Source organism: Siniperca chuatsi, linkage group LG20 (assembly GCF_020085105.1).
Source record: "Siniperca chuatsi isolate FFG_IHB_CAS linkage group LG20, ASM2008510v1, whole genome shotgun sequence".
In the NCBI taxonomy this organism is placed as follows: domain Eukaryota; kingdom Metazoa; phylum Chordata; class Actinopteri; order Centrarchiformes; family Sinipercidae; genus Siniperca; species Siniperca chuatsi.
In genome coordinates this window covers 8,690,076-8,712,804 of record NC_058061.1, presented here as the reverse complement: position 1 = coordinate 8,712,804, position 22,729 = coordinate 8,690,076, and the positions used below count along the sequence as shown (strand labels likewise).

Sequence of the window (22,729 nt, the reverse complement as noted above, 5' to 3'; positions counted from 1 at the left end):
GAGAGTATTTCTTCATTGAAAGAAGAGCAAAGAACAGAACTGAAGACTTTTCTTTATGGAAAAGATGTTTTCGCTCTTCTCCCGACTGACTACTTCATATGGTCAATATCTGATTGAAGTTAGGCTGTGATAGACGGTGATAGACAGATGGTTCATCCAATCACCTGCCAAGTATTTTTTTGAAAGTGCCTACCCTTTTCCAAACAGTTCCAAGGACGACTTCTCAGATGGTTCTTTGTAACAAACCATCCGGTGTGTCAGGTTAATGTTTACCAGTGAATCAGCAGATAAACAACACACAGCATACGGTAAAGACTGGTAAAATCATTCACCATTCAGAACATTGTGTAGCCAATATGTATTGTTTTTTATTGATGATTCATGTAAACGCATTCGTCTTTGTTTAGTAAAAGCAAGCTCTCTCGTAATAACATTTCGTTTCGTCACTCTGAGCCATCTTCTGCTTAATATAAGACTTCTCATTATTGCATCTTGTTTATGACACTTTTTTTGTTATTATGTTTCTCATTAGGTGTATTTCCCTGTCTGTACTAAATTGTTGTTAAGAAAGAAAATTCTCTATTGGATCCTTCCTTATTATTGGATCATTTTTTGTCATTGAAATCTTTTTCATCGTCATTAAATCCTGTTTGCTGTTGTGAGGTCCATTTAGCATTTTTCAACTGGTATTAAACAAATTTATGACACAGGATATCTGTCATATTTGTGACCTAAAATGATTGAACCCTAAATATAAGTTAAAAACTTTCCAACAAGCATGTCAGTATGATATAGCTGTAATGTTAATGTATGTTTATATCATAATGTACCTTTATGATTTTTATGTTCCTTTTAAAAGGGTAACGTGTCATTGTCCTCAAGATTCTGGTCAAAAACAAAACAAAAAATATGGTTGAAGGGGAATGCTTGACGGCTCTGTGACTGCTAAATACACATTTTAAGTAGCAGCCAGCAGGACAGCTGATCCAGCTGTGGAAGAAAGTGCCAAAACATTTTTAGAGAATGAAAGGGGAGACATGACTGAATTACAGCGTCTCAGGTTCGCTTCACACTTAAATCCATTAGACCTCCTTCCCTTGTTTATCACTCTCTCACTGCATCGCAGCTCTCTCAGCCGAGCCCTTTATGACACATGTGAATAACAAAGTTTTGATATTCTTTGTTCATCCCCTCGCCTCATCTCACTTCTCTACAACGTGACTGACTGCACCTTCAAGGGGCTGAACACTGCACCCACACTCACAACACAGTTATATGAGACTGGCTTCTTGTTTTGGAGTGACAGTAACATATCTGCTTCACAGCCTTGTTATTGCTCTGCAAGGCAATGACAAGCTGGAGGTTTGACACAGGAGAAAGCTGAATAATGTTTGTAAAGATTTGACTGTGGACCATCTCTGTGCTTGGTAAATGTTTTAGATTTGAACCTAGGGTTAATGGCATTTGTTTAATGGATAGAACTCCTCTGGGAGGTGATGTCTACTGTATGTGGAGTTAGAATAGGCTTTGCTGTTTTCTTTTATTGGAATCTGCTCAGCAATCTGCTTGTGTAAGCAGCGGACAAGTCACTGGAGTGACTTCTCTCCTATTGATTTCATTACCTCGAAGCCAAACCCTTGGGGGACTCGTATTTGATGTCCTTGTCCCCTGCATGTATGGTATACACATTGCATGTATGGTATACACATTGCTGTGTGTCAGGAAGATCAAGACCCAATACTCAATTTTTGCTTTTGGGCCTGCTGAGATTCTGCTTGGAAATCTTACAAAGACATTACAAAATATGAAATATTGCGAAATATAACAAACAAATGCCCTTGGCTGAGGTGGAGCAGAGAAGAGAAGACACGAAACATACAAAATGTGTGCCTCCTCTATTGTAGACAAAGCATCTTTATAATTTTGCCACTCACGGTTACATGCTTCCCTCCACCAGAAAGCCCAACAAATAAGCAGTGGAGGCAAAGGAGGTGTACGTGACTGCAGCGTCCCAAGTCCAGTTGCGACCCTTGTTTCATGTTAATCCCCTCACTACATGTGGTACAGTAAAAAACACAAATGTCATCTTATATGGGAAGGAGTAATGAAATGCAATGATGTATTAAAGTTACTGGTACTTGATTGATTATGTAATCTTGTCACATCCTCTTGAATATAGTCCAATGAAGGTATTTGATTTTTGGTTTTTTTTTGTTTTTTTGTAGAACATTTTAATGGACACATACCTTCTGTGATTTGAGAACAGAGTTGTTACTGATTCCACAGCACAGGAACGTGCTTTTTCCTCAGCTCATTATGCTGTGACACCCATGTCATACTGCTAATTGGTGATGTATGTGTTAGCATTACCCAGTGGAATAGCAAACTGTATTTTTGTAGTGTGTCCCCCCCCAATCCGGATTTCCCTGATTTTCTCATTGCCCTTGTTTTGTGGAAAGGATACCTGGAAAAACTGCTATGACCCCCCCTTCCCCAAAATTAACCCAATAAATGCACCAATGAAATGCACCTAAACATCTAAACTGTTGTTAAACTACTGATTCCCAGATTACGTACGCATGCAACTTTCATTTTAGTAGCCTCACTGTCACCACTCTGATCTGTCCTCTGAGATCCTGAGTGCATACATCCACACAGAGTACATTAGAGTGTTGAGTGTCATATCTGTATGAAACCAAATAACTAGATGGTGAAGAGAACTGTCAATTTATGGTAGCTTAGATCTCTCAGCAATCGTGAAAGAGAAAGGGAACATTTTGTGTGTGTGTGTCAGCTGACAGGCTGATGTGATGTGTCTGCTGTACAGCAGCAAGTCTCGGAGTGAGAAGCAAAGCTGAAAATGTGCCTAGCAGATACGTCAGTGAGAGTCTGTCCCCATCTGCTGCAGTCTTTTGGTCTTTTCATCAAACGTGTACAAAGCTGGCTCCAAGCCTGTCATCTAGAGCTAGAGCATCTAGAGTATGAAGCAAGTTAAAACAAAGTAAAGCTTAAGCATGCTAGTTATATGAGGGGGGATATTATGTCAAAATTTGATCTTATTAAGGGTTAAAGTTGATAGAAACATAACGTGAGGGTACCTGCAGTTTGCTTTGAGCAGATTTGGTATCACCAACTCTACTCCTTCTTCCAGAAATGCTAAATATGTTTAGATTTTCTGGCTATGCCTCAGGCCCAGTGACCACCAACAGCTAATTCAAAGTGTTGGCCGCCTCCAACTACAATATTTAAAGCTGGTTTTGACCTTTAGTAACAAATAGTCTGAGTTATCTGGACAGCATGTTATGGCTTCAAGACATGACAACATATTGAACTACAATCCCCTTCATGCTCCAGTCCATCCTCACAATCTGCCACACTGACCAGGCGATTGTCAGTAACATCTATTTCTTTTCCAGCGAATGATGTATGCTTGGCATTGGACACACACAGAGATTTCTTTTGAAAGAAAGACTCCTTGGCTCAACGGAGTTTCCTGTATAAATTAAGGTGTCTGTTCAAGGAAGTATTATGCTTTGATGTATTAGAGTGTGAAAGTGCTTCCTCAAGCTTGTCTAAGTTGGATGCTGTCTGAATGAATGGCATGACGGGTCACTTTCATGGCTGGCTGCCCGGGTTTTCCGTGGTTATTATTTATCCTTATGTATTCTGAAGTGTTTATCTAGACGTGACAATGCATTACGCCAAATGCTGCTAAAGAAGAAAATTAAGTGTGAATGGTTTCAGCTGGCCTCGAACAGGTCCTCCACTCGTTTCCAATGGCTGACCTGCCTGTCTGCCACCTTGTTGGCCTGATGTTTGAGCCAAGTGGGCTTGCTGTTGAATCCTGCAGCAGTGGCCAAGTACCTTGCATGTGTCAGTTCTGACTCCCTTTGACAAGCCAGTGTGAAAAGTGCTCAAGTGCTGCTGCCTTTCCAGCCCCTCTGTTCTTTGCCTGCACTGTGTGTGTGTGTGTGTGTGTGTGTGTGTGTGTGTGTGTGTGTGTGTGTGTGTGTGATAGTGGTGTGTAGACAAATAGGAGGTGGCCAGATGGATTTACCCCTCTGGTACAGAAATAATAAGCCACAATAAACTATATAATGATTTCAGAGCAACTTCCTTAAGTCATTATTTCTCCTATAAAACAACAGCATACAGTTGTCTTAAAATCCAGTGCTATTGTTTTAATGAATAATAGTTGTATTATGATAAATATTTTCATATACCAAATTTCAGTGGAATCTTATCATGACAATCTGATTAAATTGTGGTGTTTTTACAAAATTCTCTTTTCAAAATGAATGAAAATTAGTTATGAACGTTCTGGTTTTTTATGTGTGAAGAGTTATGTAATGCCTAAAAGCAAAACACAGTTCATTGCTTTGAACATCAATTTAAACTTAGTATGTAATTTTGCATACATTTGCCATATCATGATGTACATTCATTTAGTGACAAATAGGTCAATGAGATCATTTGACTGTTATGAAAGAACAGGTTTATGTTTGTGTAATTTACAACAAACAAACAGCAGAAGTGACCTGTCCTTGGACATTATAAAGGTGGTTGATTCACAGCTAGTTAATGCTTTGTTATATTTATATGTTTATTTCTCTGGGGTTTTTTTCTATCAGGGACTAATTGATGTCATTTTACCTTTTCATTTGAATTTTCCTCAATTTTCCTCAGTTGAAATGTTTTAATCTCAGCTCCAACAATGCTTTATGCTTTCTCTGGGTGAGGAGACAAATTGCAGAGAATACAAATTGAGATTTTATTGTGTTGCTTGTTGCCTCTGCCTCTGCCAGCAAAACTCATTTTCCTACACTCAATGCTTCAGTTTCTCATGAGATCTTTTTTCTTTACACTCAAAGCCTCCATGACTTAGCAGTATGGATCACTTGTGTTTGTATAAGAGGAGTGTCTTCATCCCTCTCCTTAAATGGCATAGTGGCCATTTGAGGTTTTCCGTGTGCTTGTGTAATTTCCATTGTAATGAGCCAGCAAATTCATATTTCATCAGGCCTGAAGCTAATAGAGAGAAAGAAGGAGTCATTTTGGTCCCTGTTGCCCCCCCCCCCAGTCTTTCTTTCTTCTCCTGTGTCAGTTTTCTCTCCTCCAGAGATGGGTTGAGTCTCAGTCTACATCTCTTTAGAGACCGGCGTGCCATTTCCCCATTGGCTTAATTAAAGGCTTAAAACAATGCTCTGTTTATAAGGCAACCCTTCACTACTAGAACAAACATCAATTTTTGCTTCTCTGCTGTCAGGCATTAAAGTGAGATGAATTATCAGAGCAATGCGAGCTAGAGAGCAGCGTATGATGGATCTGGCTCTGTCCTCTAATGACCGCTTTTTCATTTCCGCTAAGATTCTGCCTCATTTGCCCTCAAACATAAGATGGATATGGAGGCAGGATTTCGGAAATCTGCAGCTTCTGGACACTGTGATAGATATCAAGTTTCCGTTTATTGTTGTTTATCTTGAGAGATTGTTTGGGTAGATAAATGCTTGAGATTGATGACAGCTCAATTGGTGGCCATTAAATGACTGACTTCAGTAAGTGTCTTGAGCATTTTTGTCCTGTCCTTTAGGTGCTTCATCATCTCCAGTGGAAGCTCAAAGATCGATCTAAATATTATGGTTTCTTGCTTTGCTCATGACCTTTCTATTTGAGGTCATGAGCTTTGTCTAAAATTGTTTCCTTGTTTTTTAAATTTTTTATTCACAGTTTCCTTCATGACAAACACTCGATGGGGTACTCTATAGTGCTTAGAAAATTACGGTTTCAGATTTTTAGCAAAAAGTAGTGTACATGCTTAGATCGCTACAATGTTGTCCAGGCATAAATTTTATTTGGTGTACTGCCGCTGAGGCTTTTAAAGTTCAGCTGATTTGACAACATGAATTCTCCTTTTGTGCAGCCCTCAGGCCATTCTTTAATTTTGCCCCACAAATGGTAAGGATCTAAGCAAAACAGTTCAATTTTTTTTGGGTATAGAGTCATATTCTATTCATAGTCTATCTATTGGCAGAATTTTCATCACTGACAAAGGAACTCCTTTTATATTAGTGATTTAGTTCAAATATATTCTTCAAGTTCAAATACAAATCAGTAACAACATGCAGGAGGCATCACACAATCAAACATAAAGTAACCTTGTACATAAAAAAACAATAAAAGGAGTTGTCTCGGGATTTCTTAACCTTGCCCTCTCTGTTTCTTTTTTTTTGTTCTGTTTTTTTTTTTGTGTTGTGTTTTGGTTCTTAGTTGTTATTGTTAAGCAGACAGCTGAAGGAGTATTTTCTGGTTCTCCCTCCTCTACTACCGCCGCTCTGGGCAGCTCGTCAGTGTGTCACATACCTACGTCACCCACACCAAAATCAGAATTGATAGGCCTGCTTGCGACTAGTGAGCGAGAGACCTATTTTTTTTCTCTTCGAACCCTTTTTTAGCCTGCTTTGTTTGATTTCCTTCTATCCTTTCTTTCTCCTTGAACAAATAAAAAACATAAACACGTTGTCATGGTAACGGTACCAGGTTTATCCCAGCGATAAAAGTGGAGAGATGAGCAATGAGACAGAGGCCTTTGAGTTCTTCTGGTTCACTCCAAACACCACTGGTCACTCTGATACACATGTGGAGTGAACTGTATGACAGCAAAGGCTATCACACCGCACTTCTTTGCATTCATCATTAGAGCTGGAGACGTCAGAAGAGCATACCTGAACTTTTCCATTTGCTGTCATGCCCCACATCTCTATTTCTTGCATTATCCCTTAACAGCTGGTGCGGCATGTGTTCCTGTTCTGCATTTAGATCTTAATTGCTGCGCAGTGAAAGGTCTGAATCCCTTTTGTGGGAGAGATTCTTTGTCTGTATCTTCCACTCTGAAACCACATCAAGCCGAGAATATGGTAGCTAGATCCCTCACCTGTATTTAATTTGCCATCAGGATTTGCCAGCTGATCCTACTGCCTCTAGCAGCAATTACATTTGTTTGGAAGCTTAAGATTCATTCATGAGCAACACATTACAGTAATAAAATCAATAGTAACATTGGCGAATGTATGCCTGTGCTGTTGGCAGTCTTGATTGAATGTTGGGAGTAAGCTTAAGGGGGTTATGCTACTGTATGCAGCGATGGAGCCTTATGGCAAGCCCCACACTGGGGCTTACAGCATGTAAAGTTTGCTCTGAAGGCTCTTCACGTTGGGGATTCATTCACAGCTGAAGAGACAGAAAGAATGAACAAATGTGGGATACCCTCCAGCTGTTTTAGCCTCTCTAGTCTGCGTGGTGAGGGGAATTGCTGCAATAGCCGCCAATGACTTCTTAAGAGTGCTGCCTGCTTTGAAGTCCTTGCTTCTTTTATTAATAAAGTGACTGCCCAATGTGAGGGGAATTGCAGCAGCCAGTGCCCGCCCCTCATGCCAGTTACTCGTGGATCTGGGAAATAGAGTTTGAAAAAAGCTGGGTTCGACACCCTAAAAAACAAGTCTTTGAATAATGCTGCTTTTGCCAGGGAACTACACCTTAAATCTTCCCCACCAAGCCAAATGCCACTAACCTACCTTTAACTCAGTACCAGAGGTTATCCATATGCTTGTGATTAAGTAACTTCATCCTTTGTTCTCCAGTTAAGAGAATAGGAAGCTAAAGAAGAACCGTCTCTTTACACATTTTATACACACTTGTCTCTTTGGTACTTTCTAATCAGGCTGTCTAAATTTGTTCTCCATCTTTATTGCTGAATAACTGAGGCTAACTGAGGCTTACATGCCCTCACAGATGAAAGAGTCTTTCCCTCTGTGCTTTAGGAAAACATTGCCATATTAATATAACATGAGTCACACTGGTTTCTGTGAAGCATTACTGAGTGGAAAGTGAAGCAGTCATCAGCTCCACGTAGCATAACAAAGAAAAAAAGAAAGAAACATGAATAATAGATGTTTGCATTAGTGATTGTTTTGGTGTCTTTTGCATGATTATCTTATTGTTAGCGTTGATGTGGTAAGCACCATTGCCATACATATTAATAATAGTTTTAGACAAAGGTTAATTATTAATATTACAGTGTGCTATACTGAAAATGAAGCAAACAATAACCACAAGAAAATCAGAAAAAAGGGGGAAAACAGAATTGGAGAGAGTGTTGAGGTAAGAGTGTGTGTGAGTGCTCAGCATTGTTTCAGCTCTGCCGTGCTTTGGTGGGTCAGGCCTAATTACAGCTCAAGGAGAGGTTCTCCAGCGAAACAGAATGCCCTGTGAGGATTAACTACCATGAAGCAGCTGAGTTATATCCATCGCATGAGGGCTGCACTAACAGAGTCCTCACTTCACAGAGGTAGTCCCTGTCAAGATTAAAGTCCCAACCTGTGTTTTGTTCAGCTGATTAGTTATGGAATGATACTCACTTGTGGAAAATGGGTTAGTATTGGTGTAACCAAATCTCACTGTAGTTCAAAATAGATGTCCACTTTGCTCAAATTCACTCTATTTAAACTCTTCACTTCTTAAAAAAGTGTATTAAAGCTGCCTTTTGCATCTGTCTTTGTGTTAAGACAGATACTTTGAGTCAGAGATGGAAATAAAGTTAAAATATGTCTTTAAAGAGGTATTCAATTGGAGAACTTTACATTTTGGCCTTATTTTTTCTTCTCTTTTGAAAAATCTGTTTCCCATAGGTCATTGCTTTTGTTAGGTCTAGTTAAAGATGTATGTTGTGAGTCATGGAAAAGGTCAGTCTCAATCCAGCGATATGATGCTTACTTTAGTAGTTTTTGAGTTGGAGATAGACAGACACCTGTAATGCTTGTGCATCTTAATGCTTATCAGACCTTAGACTTGTTAATCTGGATGTGCTTTCATGCATTCTGTGACAAAGCAGTTTTAATTACTTTCTCTTATCTTTGGTGCATTTTCTTTGATTAGCTAGTTGAGGTAAAACTATCTGAGAGCATTCCAATAATAATACTGTATTGTCTTTTATTCTTCAAAAGTGTTTATGCAAATTCTGTATCATATTAAGATTTTTTTGTTGACTTTTGTTTGTTTAATAGCAGCCTAATGAATACGTACTTACAACATCATATCTTTGCCATCTGTGTCTTTCTACTTTTCTTTTGTTCCTCTATGAGTCTCTTGGTAGCTGATTATCATGATTCTTTGTCCCTTGCTTAATTCATCTATTCCTGTGAATTTCTCACACAACCTTAAGCAGTACGAACTCCATCCAGTCACGCTAATGGTCAGGAAGGGCCCCTTCCAGTTCCTCTCCCAGTTCTTTTCTTGGAAACACTGGCATGACACCTGACTGGCAGCGGAAGCCTCTCTCCACCCAGCCTTCCCTTATCTGCTCTCCACAGCACATGTGCAGCGTGCTAACCAGAGCCAGGATAGCACACTGCAAAGTAAAGACAGCACTTTAGTGACCACACAGGCATTATAATCAGTGGAGACAAAGAACTGGGGAGTGGAGGGCAGTAGGTTAATAAGATCAGCCACAGAGTGAGGTTGCCTACCTTTCTAAACCTGGGAGGCCAGGCCTGCTTCAGTTCTCAGATCCAATCAACTCAGCTTGTCAGTATCCATCAAAATCACAGGCAAAGTCATTCTATCCTCAGCCTTCAATTTGAACTTGATTGTGTATTGAATGCACTTCTTTCTCTTCTGCAGGGGAGCTTCGTGGCCAGCATGACTGCCACACTGAGGCAGATGGACGACTATCATTATGCTCATCTGATCAGCACCTTTGGCAAGATAAGGAGTGATGTTGTGGTGAGTATACCTTATCAGTGTGTCCGTGTCTACGAGATGAGATACCTCAGGCTAGATTGTCATGTAATAACTTAAAATGCTGGCCTGTAGTTCAGTATATTTTTCCTCGGTCTTTTCTAGAAATCAAAAGTTAGATTAGGCATGTTAGGAAAATGTTTTTCCTCCACAATAAAGTATGAAATTGAATTTCTGTTAGTCCTTGCTCTCAGGCTGCTACATGTACAGCATGCTCTTGATGATAGTAACTCCTAAGGGAAGCAGATCACTCGTTGTAGCCAACAAGTTGTGGAGGAGGGATAAATCTCAATGATGTTATGGATTTCAGCTCTAAATAATTCCTCCGTCAAAGCGGTATTTCTCTAGTATCTGCTGTCAGATTAGCATTATGTTAATATACAAGTAGGGAAAATCCCACTGTTTGCTTTTACCCCAACAAAGACTTTTGAGCATCATAGGTAGGACAAGAATGTAATTTAAATTACAGGTAAAGCTTCATAATCTAAGTAGACAGAGATTTTGGCTTCACTTGTAGCACATATTGCTTTTACTTTGTATGGAATGAATGAATGCTTGTGTAAGAACTTATAGAATCAGCAAGATAACTACTTATTTGCACTTGTTGTTGTTTGATTGAGCTTGTGTATGCTGCTAAACAGTATTTATTTATCTACATGTTTTTATTGAGGCATTAATGATATTTTTCAGGTGACTGTAAAAAGAAATCAACATGAATAGAACTCTCTGACCTTGTACACAGGGCTTGTTTGAAGCTGCCTGTCTAGTTCCCATAGCAGGATCAGGAACAGTCACTGTGATGAAGCTGGATCTTTCCACAGATTTATTGTTCCTGAAGCTGGCGTGGGCCATATCCACATTTCAGAACTGGATGCAGCCCAAAGGACTTTGTTGTTTTGCAGTTGTTCTCTAAACATGCCACCACAAAGCACAGGGATTCATCCAGGAGTGAAACATTTACAGCCAGAAATAGATTTACATGCATATTTATATTTTAGGTATTTAGCTGCTACTGATTATTCTATGTGACAGTAGAATTAAAAAAAGAAAAAGATAAAAAGATGCCAGAAATTTCCCATTAGAAAAAAGTTGATGACTTTGTAGCATTGACAGGGTTTGAAGTTAAGGAGGGAGAATTTGAAGTCATTTTGCTGTAGAGAAGTTATAGCTGAGCATCTATTAGTAGTATAACTGAACCTAGTTATCAAGTTGTCATGTTGTGCTTTAATAGGTGATAATTATAAGTCTGGTTTGTCATCTTAATACTACGTGAATAGTTTTCCTGTGGGAAGTAAGACAGCTGTAATTTCATTGTACCGCAACATTTGAGCATTAAGGAAACGCTGAATTATTGGTCTCAAGTAACACCTGCAAAGGGGAAATATATGTCACCTTGACCTTAAAAAATAATCTAAAAGCTGTTTCTGCCTGAAAGCCACAAACTGCTAACAGTTCATTTCAGATTGCTCTTATCTTGGAGGTGGGGAAGAATAACAGTTTTCATTTTAAAAAACTTTCTTTCTCTTACAGGATTTCCTAATGGAAACATTTATCATGTTTAAAGATCTCATTGGGAAAAACGTCTACCCCTCAGACTGGGTCATAATGAACATGATGCAAAATAAGTAAGTACGACACCACTGGACACACATGTACACACACAAAAACACACAAAGTATGCTGCTTTAAACTCTCTACACTGTTGTTGCTAAGGAACAGCAGTCAGAAGTGGGTACGGGTATTTTCTAATGTTTTTCTCTCCATGCAAATATCGGCACAAGGCCTCAGCAGCGTAGCAATCAGATGAGCAGTCAGCGCAGCCGCAAACAATCACATGAATTATAGATGCTCGGGTGTATGCTGCCTGCTAATCTCCAAACTTAGTCTCAGCATCTCTTTACTTTCTTGCTTGTTGTGCTGCCACAGCCTTCTGTTTTATTAATGTGAACCTTGCCTGATTCCATTTTTGTTGAAAATATAAAAAGAGATGAAATGTACTTTGCAGTTTAGGAGTTTAGTCAAGAGCTGTGCTTTTGTGCACTTGTCGGATGAAGTTATGATTTTTTTTTTTTAATACTTCCATTTGTATCTTTTCATAAGAGACATGTACCAGAATGTGTTGTAGTGCTCAATTATGCAATGGCCGAGCAACAGCTGTCAGAGTGAAACCTTAAGTTTGTTTTTCGACTACTAAAAAAAGAAAATTCCTTTCTCCCTAATAGCATCCATGCATTATTTAAACTGCTAGATGTGTTCTGAACTGTTGTCAAAGATCCATGGTCACTGAAATTTACATATGTTTTAAAAGAGTACTCCTATAACGTTGTTGTTAAAAAGAATCTAAATCGTTGCAGCAGAACCAGAGATATCGACTTCTGTATTCCACTCATTCTTCTTCCTAGTTGAAACCTGGTGCCTACATTACCCAGAATGCAACTCAAACCCTTAAAGTACGGCCAATGATTTGGGTGTGTTATGCTAGTAGCGGCTAATGTATCTTTGATCCACATGTAGAGATGAAGAGTGGGCTACAGAAATCATGTAACATCACTTCTTTCTCCACACCCCTAGATTTATTTCATTTTCAAATTTCAGCCCCAACCGACACTGACTCAAGTAACATAACTTGAGGCAATTTAGATTCAGATTTTGCACAGCTCCTTCTGGAGCCAAAAAAGGCTTTAAATATTTTTTTTTCACATATGCAGTAGTACTCCCCAATAAAGAGGGAGAGATGGATTTGTACAGGTTGGCCAGACAAAGAGATAGAGATGGGAAGGATGTGCAGCAGGTTAGGGTGATTAAAGATAAGGATGGAAATGTATTGACAGGTGCCAGGAGTGTGATGGGAAGATGGAAGGAGTACTTTGAAGAGTTGATGAATGAGGAAAATGAAAGGGAACGAAGAGTAGAAGACGTGACTGGTGTGGAGCAGGAAGTATCAAAGATTAGCAAGAGTGAAGTGAGGAGGACGTTGAAGAGGATGAAGAGTGGAAAGGCAGTTGGTCCTGATGACATACCTGTGGAGGTATGGAAGTGTCTAGGAGAGGTGGCAGTAGCGTTTCTGACTAGTTTGTTTAACAAGATCTTGGAGAGTGAGAGGATGCCCGAGGAATGGAGGAGAAGTGTACTGGTGCCAATTTTTAAGAACAAGGGAGATGTGCAGAGCTGTGGCAACTACAGAGGAATAAAGCTGATGAGCCATACAATGAAGTTGTGGGAAAGAGTAGTGGAAGCTAGGCTAAGGGCAGAGGTGAGCATTTGTGAGCAGCAATATGGTTTCATGCCTAGAAAGAGTACAACAGATGCAGTATTTGCTTTGAGGATGCTGATGGAGAAGTACAGAGAAGGTCATAGGGAGTTGCATTGTGTCTTCGTAGATTTAGAGAAAGCGTATGACAGGGTGCGAGGTGAGAGAGGAGCTGTGGTATTGTATGAGGAAGTCTGGAGTGGCAAAGAAGTATGTTAGAGTGGTGCAGAGCATGTATGAGAGCTGTAAGACCGAGGTGAGGTGTGCTGTAGGTGTGACAGAGGAGTTCAAGGTGGAGGTGGGTCTGCATCAAGGATCGGCTCTGAGCCCCTTCTTGTTTGCTCTGGTGATGGACAGGCTGACAGATGAGGTTAGACAGGAATCTCCATGGACTATGATGTTTGCGGATGACATTGTGATTTGTAGTGAGAGCAGGGAGCAGGTGGAGGAAAATCTAGAGAGATGGAGGGCTGCTCTGGAAAACAGAGGAATGAAGCTTAGCCGCAGTAAGACAGAATATATGTGTGTCAATGAGAGGGACCCAGGTGGAACGGTGAGGTTACAGGGAGCAGAGGTGAAGAAGGTGCAGGACTTTAAATACTTAAGGTCAACGGTTTAGAGCAATGGAGACTTTGGAAAAGAGGTGAAGAGGCGAGTGCAAGCAGGTTGGAACGGGTGGAGAAAAGTGTCAGGTGTGTTGTGTGATAAAAGAGTATCAGCAAGAATGAAAGGAAAGGTGTTCAAGACGGTGGTGAGACCAGCGATGTTGTACAGCTTAGAGACAGTGGCACTGAAGAAAAGACAAGAGGCAGAGCTGGAGGTAGCAGAGCTTAAGATGTTGAGGTTCTCTTTGGGAGTGACGAGGATGGACAGGATCAGGAATGAGTACATCAGAGGGACAGCTCATGTTAGATGTTTCGGAGATAAAGTCAGAGAGGCCAGATTGAGGTGGTTTGGACATGTTCAGAGGAGAGACTGTGAATATATTGGTAGAAGGATGCTGAGGTTGGAGCTGCCAGGCAGGAGGTCTAGAGGAAGACCAAAGAGGAGATTTATGGATGTAGTGAGAGGACATGAAGTTAATTGGTGTGAGTGAAGAGGATGCAGAGGACAGGGTTAGATGGAGGCACATGATTCGCTGTGGCGACCCCTGAAAGCGAACAGCCGAAAGGAAAAGAAGATGCAGTAGTACTCCCCAAGACTTTTAAACAGACTTTGATGTGTAAAATCGGTGGCGTTCCCCTTTAATGGAACATCAGACATGCAGCAGACAAAAAAAGAGGAACACCAAAATTGAAATAACAAGGCTTTTCACATTACAACAGAGTACCTGGAGCTGTATCTGTTGGAGTGCAGCTTCAATGTGGCCATTTACAGCAGGTTCAGAGCTTATAGAGCAGCCGCTAGTTGACTGTGAGCAGTTTGATTCCCTGACCACTCTTTCCAAAACTATTCCAACATCACCATCAGCTAGGATATCTGACTTGAGATTGCATTGCTACTTAATTTTGGTTCTGTTGATTCAAGCCAGATTCCTTTTTGAATTCACACTGGTCCCCCTAAAAACATCATCAGCCACCTGGGCAACAATGCAGAAGACATCGGCGTAGCTTGGTGATGATGCTCCCCTGCGCCCTGCAGGTGTGCAAATCACATCTGTTCGGCTGTAGACTGAGCTACAGTGTTAGGGAATAGAAACATGCAGTCCTGACCCTCCTAAGCCACATGCCCACGCATGCTCCTACATGCCTGCATTGGACTAACAAGCTTGTTCAAACACTCCATACCCACTGTGATCCTGTTCTTTCTGGAGCAGCTTTAGGGATGTGACGAGCATCACTGAGCTCCCAGCAGTTCATTCTCAGATCATACTTTGTTGCCTGTGAAATTATTTATTTTTGACTTGCAGACTAGAGGCCAATGTGTCATTTCCTATGCCTCAGCAGAATCTTCCCCAATTGAACCTTTTGTCTACTTGTACTTGTTTGTGACAGCCGTTAGATTAATGCTCCATTCTAGTCAGTGCATTCAGCCACTTGCTTGTTAAATCATTGTTCAACTCAATGAAAAATAAGGCTGTCAAAGTCTGACTCATCTCACAGTCTTTATATTTGAGCCTGTTTGAATACTGAAGGTGTCGGCTTTGCAAAAAATTAGCAAAACTCTTCCATTTGTTGCCATCCGTCAACGTGTGTTTTGATCAGTTGTTTCCTGCTCCCCATAGTGAGAACCCAAGGTGACACATTCATTCATCCCATGAGAGAACTATAAATGTTTTGCATTAATAATCTAAGAGCATAGAAGCTATGTGCATGCGTCATGCTCTGTTGCTGCACACTCTTTGATTGCCAGAGCACTGATTGATTGAATTCACGGCAGTCTCTGCAATAAAAAGTCACGTCTCAGAGGCTGTAGCATTAAACTTGAACCACCACTGCATCCTAATATTCAATTATATTTTTAAAGCTGTGTTAATATCTGTTTTTGAACTCAAAGAACTGAACAATACATACCTCTGACATAGCCCTTACAAAAATGGTTTGGCTGACATGGCTATTATTGGATGTTGCCTATTTACACTTCCAGTAGACATGGAGCAAAATTAGAATTTAACAGAAGTCAAATATTTATTCTCCTCTTAGCCCTGGTTTGGTCTCCACCAACTCCTGGTTGTCAAATATCTGGCTCTTTAGCTTTAGATGTCTGACTGTAATCACCAGCTAGTTGTTAACTTTGTCTGTCTGCCCATTAGTGCTGGGCAGGTAGTATACAGAAATGTGGGTTTATCAGAGCTTGTTGGCTGAAAACTACTGCCTTCTGCTGGAAAAAGGATTAATGAGAGTGATGAGACTGAACCATATAGTAAATGTGCCATAAATCCAGAACAAATCGCTAAAAGATGTTAAAAAGCTCCATAGCTAAGGGTAACCGAAGAGTTGGGTGATATTTCTCTAGAGGTTCACCACTATAAGCAACGTAGTCATTTGATCCAATGTTAATATAAAAATTTTGGTTAGTAGACCTTTTAAAATAATTGCTTGTTCCTGTTTTTGTCAAGTGATTTAAAGCATGCATTTTTTTTAGCAACATCAAAACTCAGTTGACAGATTTTAGAATTTTAAAATACATTTGGAAGCCTTATGAAGCATATTTGAATATCCCTCAGTCCTTCCTCACAGTGTCTTGTTTCTGGGCAATCCACACATGCCACATTCAGCACACAGATAGCCACCCACAGCACCAGCAGACGGTTCTTTCATGTCCACACATTATGATAGCACCACTAATGAGATGGGCATCAGCAGTAGCAGCAGTCGTTTCCTCCCACTCCTCCTTCTCCACCCATCGCCTCTTACTTCCTCCAGGTTGTAAACTGATTTATGGGCTCTAATTGCCCCGGGGACAGCAGCATCAGGCTGGTTAGCCACTGACTGCCATTTCCCCCATGCCAACTGGCCATGGCTTAATAGTCACAGTTAATTGGCAGTAGAGATGGACTCACACTTGGTCTCCAAAATGACAAGGAACGTGTTTGCTCATTAAAGTCATTGTTGTATGAGAACTTCATTATGTGCCCCCTAACACAGATATTGGGGTCATATATATGTTATTTGGTGCCCATAACATTTGGCATTTTAGCCATCTTTGTTGCAGAGTCACAGTAAAATGAAACAACAAGATTTGACTAGAGTGCTCTTTGTAAAAATTAAGTATTTAAAGTAAGTATCAAACAATTTAAGCTCCTCTTTAAACGTGGCAATTTCACAAAAGCTTCAGGAAAGAAGATATAACACTTGATGTGAGTTTATTCTTGCCTTTTTAGACGTACAAGGGCCCTGTAGGTAAACCTTGATTTTTGCTAAAGAGCGCTTACTGAATTAGCACAAGTTGGCACTATAGTCACTGTCGGTTTTCTCCCAGGGATGACAAACCTTGTATCACATTCTTTACCAGACAACAGCTGCTGGCTGCTTTGTACAGTCAGCTAAATGTGCTCCCTTACAGATTTGCATAGTAAACTTTTCAAGAGCTCTGCACTCTTGAACCTTATAGCCCGAGATGTGCTGAATCGCTGCATACTAAGTGCAGTCATCATCATCAATCTGAACAATGTTCATTTGTTTGTTTTTTTTCTTCCAGTTATAAAGTGACGCATTTGAACAGCTGTGGATGTTGCAGCAACCAAAAGACTTAATTAACAGATTGAGTAAAAATTATGTTAGGTGATCAACTGCAATTAGTGATATTTCACAAATTGATAAAGTGTTGAGCCTTTTTTTCTCGAATCTAAAAGCTTAACACTTTAACCACTTAGATTACAACAAAAAGACAGTTAACAGATCAAGTAAAATATTGTTTAATAATCACTGCTAAATGGATACACGTTTTAAAGGTTAAAATCAAGTTTTAAAAGTTATAAACCACTGTGTTATCCACACAAAATAGTGAGATAAACCGAACAGCTGTTTTCTTGCAGTCATTGTATTATTTTTGTCTTTGTGCGACATGCAAGAGAATACATAACACGTCTTTGCAGGCTTACTAGGACACGTGATCAAACTTTTAATGTATTAGATTTGAGTTAACATCAGGTGACCTTCTCATAATCAGTTCATTTCCCCAAATGACGCCAAAAGTTTCTTCCGGAGCTGTTAATTATGTGTAAGAACAGTAGATTGAGAGATGAATGGGGAGTTCTCAGAGAGCCCAGTGTGCCAGATGAAAAGATAAAAGCCCAGATGAGCTGAAGAGGCAGCTCTTTAACTCGATAACCCATGCCATCAGTTCCTCACAGACTCATTAGGAGAGGGTTTCTGAAGCTGGATGGCTGCTGTTTGGAGTTCTCTCCATGACTAATCCAGGACCTGGAGGGCAGGTCTGGAAGGCAGGAAGGAAGGAGGACTCACAGAGAATGAAAAGCCTGCCAATGGTGTATTGATCCTGTTTGCCCCCGTACAACCCACCACCCACCAAGATAAAAAAAAACAGTGCCTGTGGGCTCATGGGTAGCTGATTTGACATACTCTCCTCTTGGAGTGTGCTTCTGAAAGAATGCTAGTTGAAAACCTCACAACTCCATTTGTGGTTACTTTCAGACACATTGCATGGTCCTGTGGGTCTCAAAAAATTGCAAGATTCTTGAAATCCTTTCAAGCTCCATTAGGTAACTTCAACGAAGCATCATTGCCTAAAAATGTGAGGGGGGGTTTATAATATAAATTTCTGAAAAGCTGACATTTTGGAGATATGGGGTTTACACCAGACACTGCTGTATGTACTTTTCCCATTCATCAGGTGCTAAGAACAGGATGAAACCTAAACAAACAAATACATCTGACATCTAAAACTTGACAAAAACATTTGTACATTTACTGATAAAACTATTCAATTATTACGATTTCCTCAAAGTATTAAAACATGTTTTAGTTAGTAGTGTCATATACACTCAATTGCCAGTTTATACGTTACACCTAACTAGAACTAATGCAGTCTAATACAACAGTCTTGCCATAAATAAGTTCATGAATGAAGTAGGGTGAACAAAATAATAGAAACACCTCTCTGTATAATGCGATACATTTCAACAATACAGTTGAATCAACACCTCTCTAAAACTGTTTCAATAAAAATCATAACCTTCATGAAGGTTGGATTTATTGCAGGACTGTTGTGTTAGACTGTCTTAGTTTTAGCTACATGTACCTAATAAACTGGCAACTGAGTGTATATTTATGAGAGGTTTTATTATGAACTTCCAGTAAAAATTTAAGAGAAAATACTATATGTAGCTACATAGATGTTTGACAGTAGGCTTCCCAAATGATCTTTGCACACTCATTTCAATGCACACTACCAGTGCTTCCTCAGACTTTTGGTATTGCGAGCTGAAAAGAAGAGCCTGACCGTTACATGGTTTTCCTACTATGCTGCTTTGTTAATGTAATGACAGTTGTCTACTCTCTTGTGTGTGGTTTGTGCCTGCATGTTGAAACCCTGATTGCTAATTCAGCAATAATGACATTAAGACACAGCTTTACAGAGGAACCATGGGAGAGCCATGAAACATGGTTTGTGACATAGTGCTGCACTACATCATCAGCTGCTGCCAGATGTATGGGTATTTGTTTGCCAGCATGCCAGTGTAGGTTAGAAGCTTTAAGTTAATTTTCCATCTCCATACATACTCAAAGAACTCTGATGTAAATGCCAAACAGACCACCTTCATAGACTACTCGGAGTCTACCACTTCAAGTTTGTGTTAATGTCTGTCACTATGTGTATATCTGCTTGACAATAAGCCTTTTCCCAGGCAAGTAATATTGTTTTGCCCATGGAGTGCAGTGCCACTTGAGTGGCTGTGATTGTACCCAGTCAGTTGGCCTTTAAATAGTGCCCCCTGAGGAGCGATAACATCCAGTGTGATTTCTCTCAACATGGTTTTATCAAAGTCATTACCAAAAAGCAGCAGGGTGGCTTACTGTGTAGGAAAACTGTCAACTGGACCTACTACATTGGAGCCCAAAGTGGAAGTATTCAGATCATTTACTTAAGTAAAAGTAGCAATACTACAGTGTCAAAATGTCCTGCATTCAGAATTGTACTTATTTACTTACATACAAAAGTGTTAGAAGCAAATTGTACTGAAATCAAAGTTCTTATTTTACTGAATTCCCCCTTTCAGAGTGTTATATCATTATACTATTAGATTAATATTACAGATTAAAATTAACCTAGCAGCATTTTTTGTGTTGTCAAGGCAGAGCTAATTTTAAGGAGTTTAATTTATAACAGTGCATCACAATTTATAAGATGTTCATATGTTTTGTATGTACAGTAAATTCTTAATCCGCAATTAAGCTAGTAATTACAGCTGTCAAATGACTGTAGTGGAGTAAAAAGTACAGTATTTCCTATAAAATGCAGAGTAGAAGAATGAAAGAGCAGAAAATGGAAATGAAGTACCTCAAATGTGTACTTGACTTTTTCACCTCTGTTTTGTCAATGACCATGACTTTTTATTTTCTTGTGCTGGTAGACAAGTGAAATTACATTTTTTCTGTCGGATATAAAATAAGGATCACTACACAAAGGCAGATGTTTCATTTGAGACAAAGTGAATATGCTGTAGCTCATTTCTGTCTTTCCACTCTGAACATTACTGACATGTTTGCTGTACACTCGATGAATACTCTTTCACTTTGATAACCAAATTACTTTTGTCTTTAGATCAACAGTGTATCAAACCAAACGGCCCCATTTCATGACTGCATATCTGATGTGTATTTAATTTGGCATTCAAACTAGCATTGATGCACACTGCAATCAACATTTACTAAAAGGGCACACATGGCATGAATGTCAGTCTGCTAATATGCCAATGCCCTTTATAATCATCTCTACTACACTGCTAATAAGTGCTGTCAAGGGTATAAATCCGCATAAACCTCTATGAAACATGGCTGTCTTCATCAAAAGAGTTCACAAATTTCACAGAAAGTGTGAAAATTTTCTTCTTTTGTGTATTGTGTGCAATACAGTTTTCACCCTAGTCTTCTTCAGGCATATCATTTGTATTTAAAAGAAATTGTGAAAAAAGACAAAATGTTAAAAGTTTAGACTGTTAGAATATGTTTTAATTGCTTCATGATTCATCTGATACTTTGAATTGGCTTCATTACCTCATCCAACATGAACTTTGCCAACACTCTGACTCCTGTGCAGAAAGTTGGAGTTTTCCTACTCACTAATATTTGGAGTTCTGTGTAAATCAGCCTGTGTTGCCTCATTAGTAATCCGTTCACCTCTTCACAAACTTTTGCCTGGATGAAAAACACCCTTAGCTGTCATTGTTACATCTCAGATCTCTGTTTATAGGCTGGCAGAAACTAGCGCTCTTCAGCTCTGACACTGGCATCACACTGCCTGGTGCTGCCAAGTCAAAGGGACTGTAGCTTTTTTCACAGTATTGGCCTGTGGGGTCAGTCAGAAATCATATATTTTCCAGTGTCATTTTATACAGCCTCACAGACACATTATGTGTGTGCCAACTCACAAACACACATAGCTGGTTATTTTTTACTTGTCCTCTATTATCGGTTTTCTACAGAAAAATGCAGGAAGAGTCTTCTGAGGGTCTTCTGGTTCTGTCAGTAACTTCCAGAGATTTCACTATTCCTGTAGAGCTTTCATTTTTAATCACTGACCGTATGTCATATTCATCATATAATACTATTTGTATATTACCTTGCTTAAAAATAATGCTATCGCAACAAAAATTACCTCAAATATATCATCAGTAGTTTAAAGAAAGTTAATGAGGCAATCAACATTTAATGTTTACTTTTTTAGCCATGCTAGCAGCATTGCTCTAATGATGGCAATGTCGGCCGGTCCACCACTTTGGTTCAGACTGAAATATCTCGACAACTATGTGATGGATTGCCATTAAATTTGGTACAGACAATCATTGTCCCCAGAAGATGCTTTCTAATGACTTTGGTGAGCCCCTGACTTTTCCTCTAGTGTCACCATCAGGTCAAAGTTTCAATTTGTTCTATGCTTTGATTTATGACCAAATACCTGCAAAACTATTGACATTCCCATCAGCCTCAGTTGTTGTTTGTGTTTAGTGCTAATTAGAAAATGGTAAATTACTATATTTAAATAGCGCTTTTATCCAAAGCGCTTTACAAGGTTTTTGCACCTCATTCACCCATTCACACACACACCCACACACCGATGGCAGCGAGCTACCATTTGGGGTTTAGTGTCTTGCCCAAGGACACTTCGACATGTGGACAGAAGGAGGTGGGGATCGAATCGTCAACCCTGTGATCAGTAGACGACCCGCTCTACCTCCTGAGCCACAGTCGCCCCGTAATTGTTGGCATGCTAACACACTAAGCTAAGATAACATTATACCTGCTAAACATCAGCATGTTGGATGCTCAAACTACAGAAAAGATGATAGAGTATCTAGCTTTAAGTTTGTTGTTGTTTGGCATTGTCAGCTGTTATGTGCAACCCGACAAACTCCATAAAAATTTCAAGTTAATGTTGTGTTGTTAGTGTTTCAGCACACTCCACCATTCACCACTCCAGATGTATTAATTAAAGTACATAATTGATTTCAGCTTGAAGATATAAGACCCCTTTTGTATTTGGTGCAAATATTTTATTTTGGCACCCTCATCCCAGCTAGGTTTAATAGCTCTTTATTGCTAAGTGGTTTGAATGTTAATGTGAAGTGAGGAGTTCTTTTTCCCTCAGTGTAAATGGAAACGTCTAACAGATGAGAGCAGTCCTTTGACTCACCCCAGTGATATTTTTGAGTCATTAGAGCTTCCCTTAGCTTCCCTGGGGTGTGCTTCTCAGTATAAATTCTTACAGCCTACTTTATCTCAAAAGCCATGACCAACTTTAGCAAGAGTCAGATGCACTGTAATTAAGATGCACTAGAGGAACTGCAGTGAGAATGAATGAAAATATGTTGACAGATAAATTGATCTAATATTAGATGAGGTGTCTGAAATAAAGGTAATCTAATTTAATTAACTGGTCTGATAATGAAGGTTTTTGACCTTGCCTTATCTCTGAGCACAGGTAGATACGCCAGCTATTCAGCAATAGTATGCAAATAGATCGTGATCATTATCGAGGATGCTCTCTGAACTCAATTAGCAAGTA

The 22,729-nt window shown here is 39.6% G+C and overlaps 1 protein-coding gene across 2 annotated transcripts in view; it reads left to right on the top strand.

Moving 5' to 3' along the window:
• Positions 1-22,729, top strand: part of dock1 (dedicator of cytokinesis 1) — a 182,112-nt gene that overhangs the window by 109,101 nt on the left and 50,282 nt on the right. For both annotated transcript variants that reach the window (XM_044178135.1, XM_044178136.1), the window contains exons 28-29: positions 9,676-9,777; positions 11,323-11,417. In XM_044178135.1, the coding sequence (XP_044034070.1) occupies positions 9,676-9,777; positions 11,323-11,417 (197 nt within the window). The remainder of the gene's footprint in view (positions 1-9,675; positions 9,778-11,322; positions 11,418-22,729) is intronic.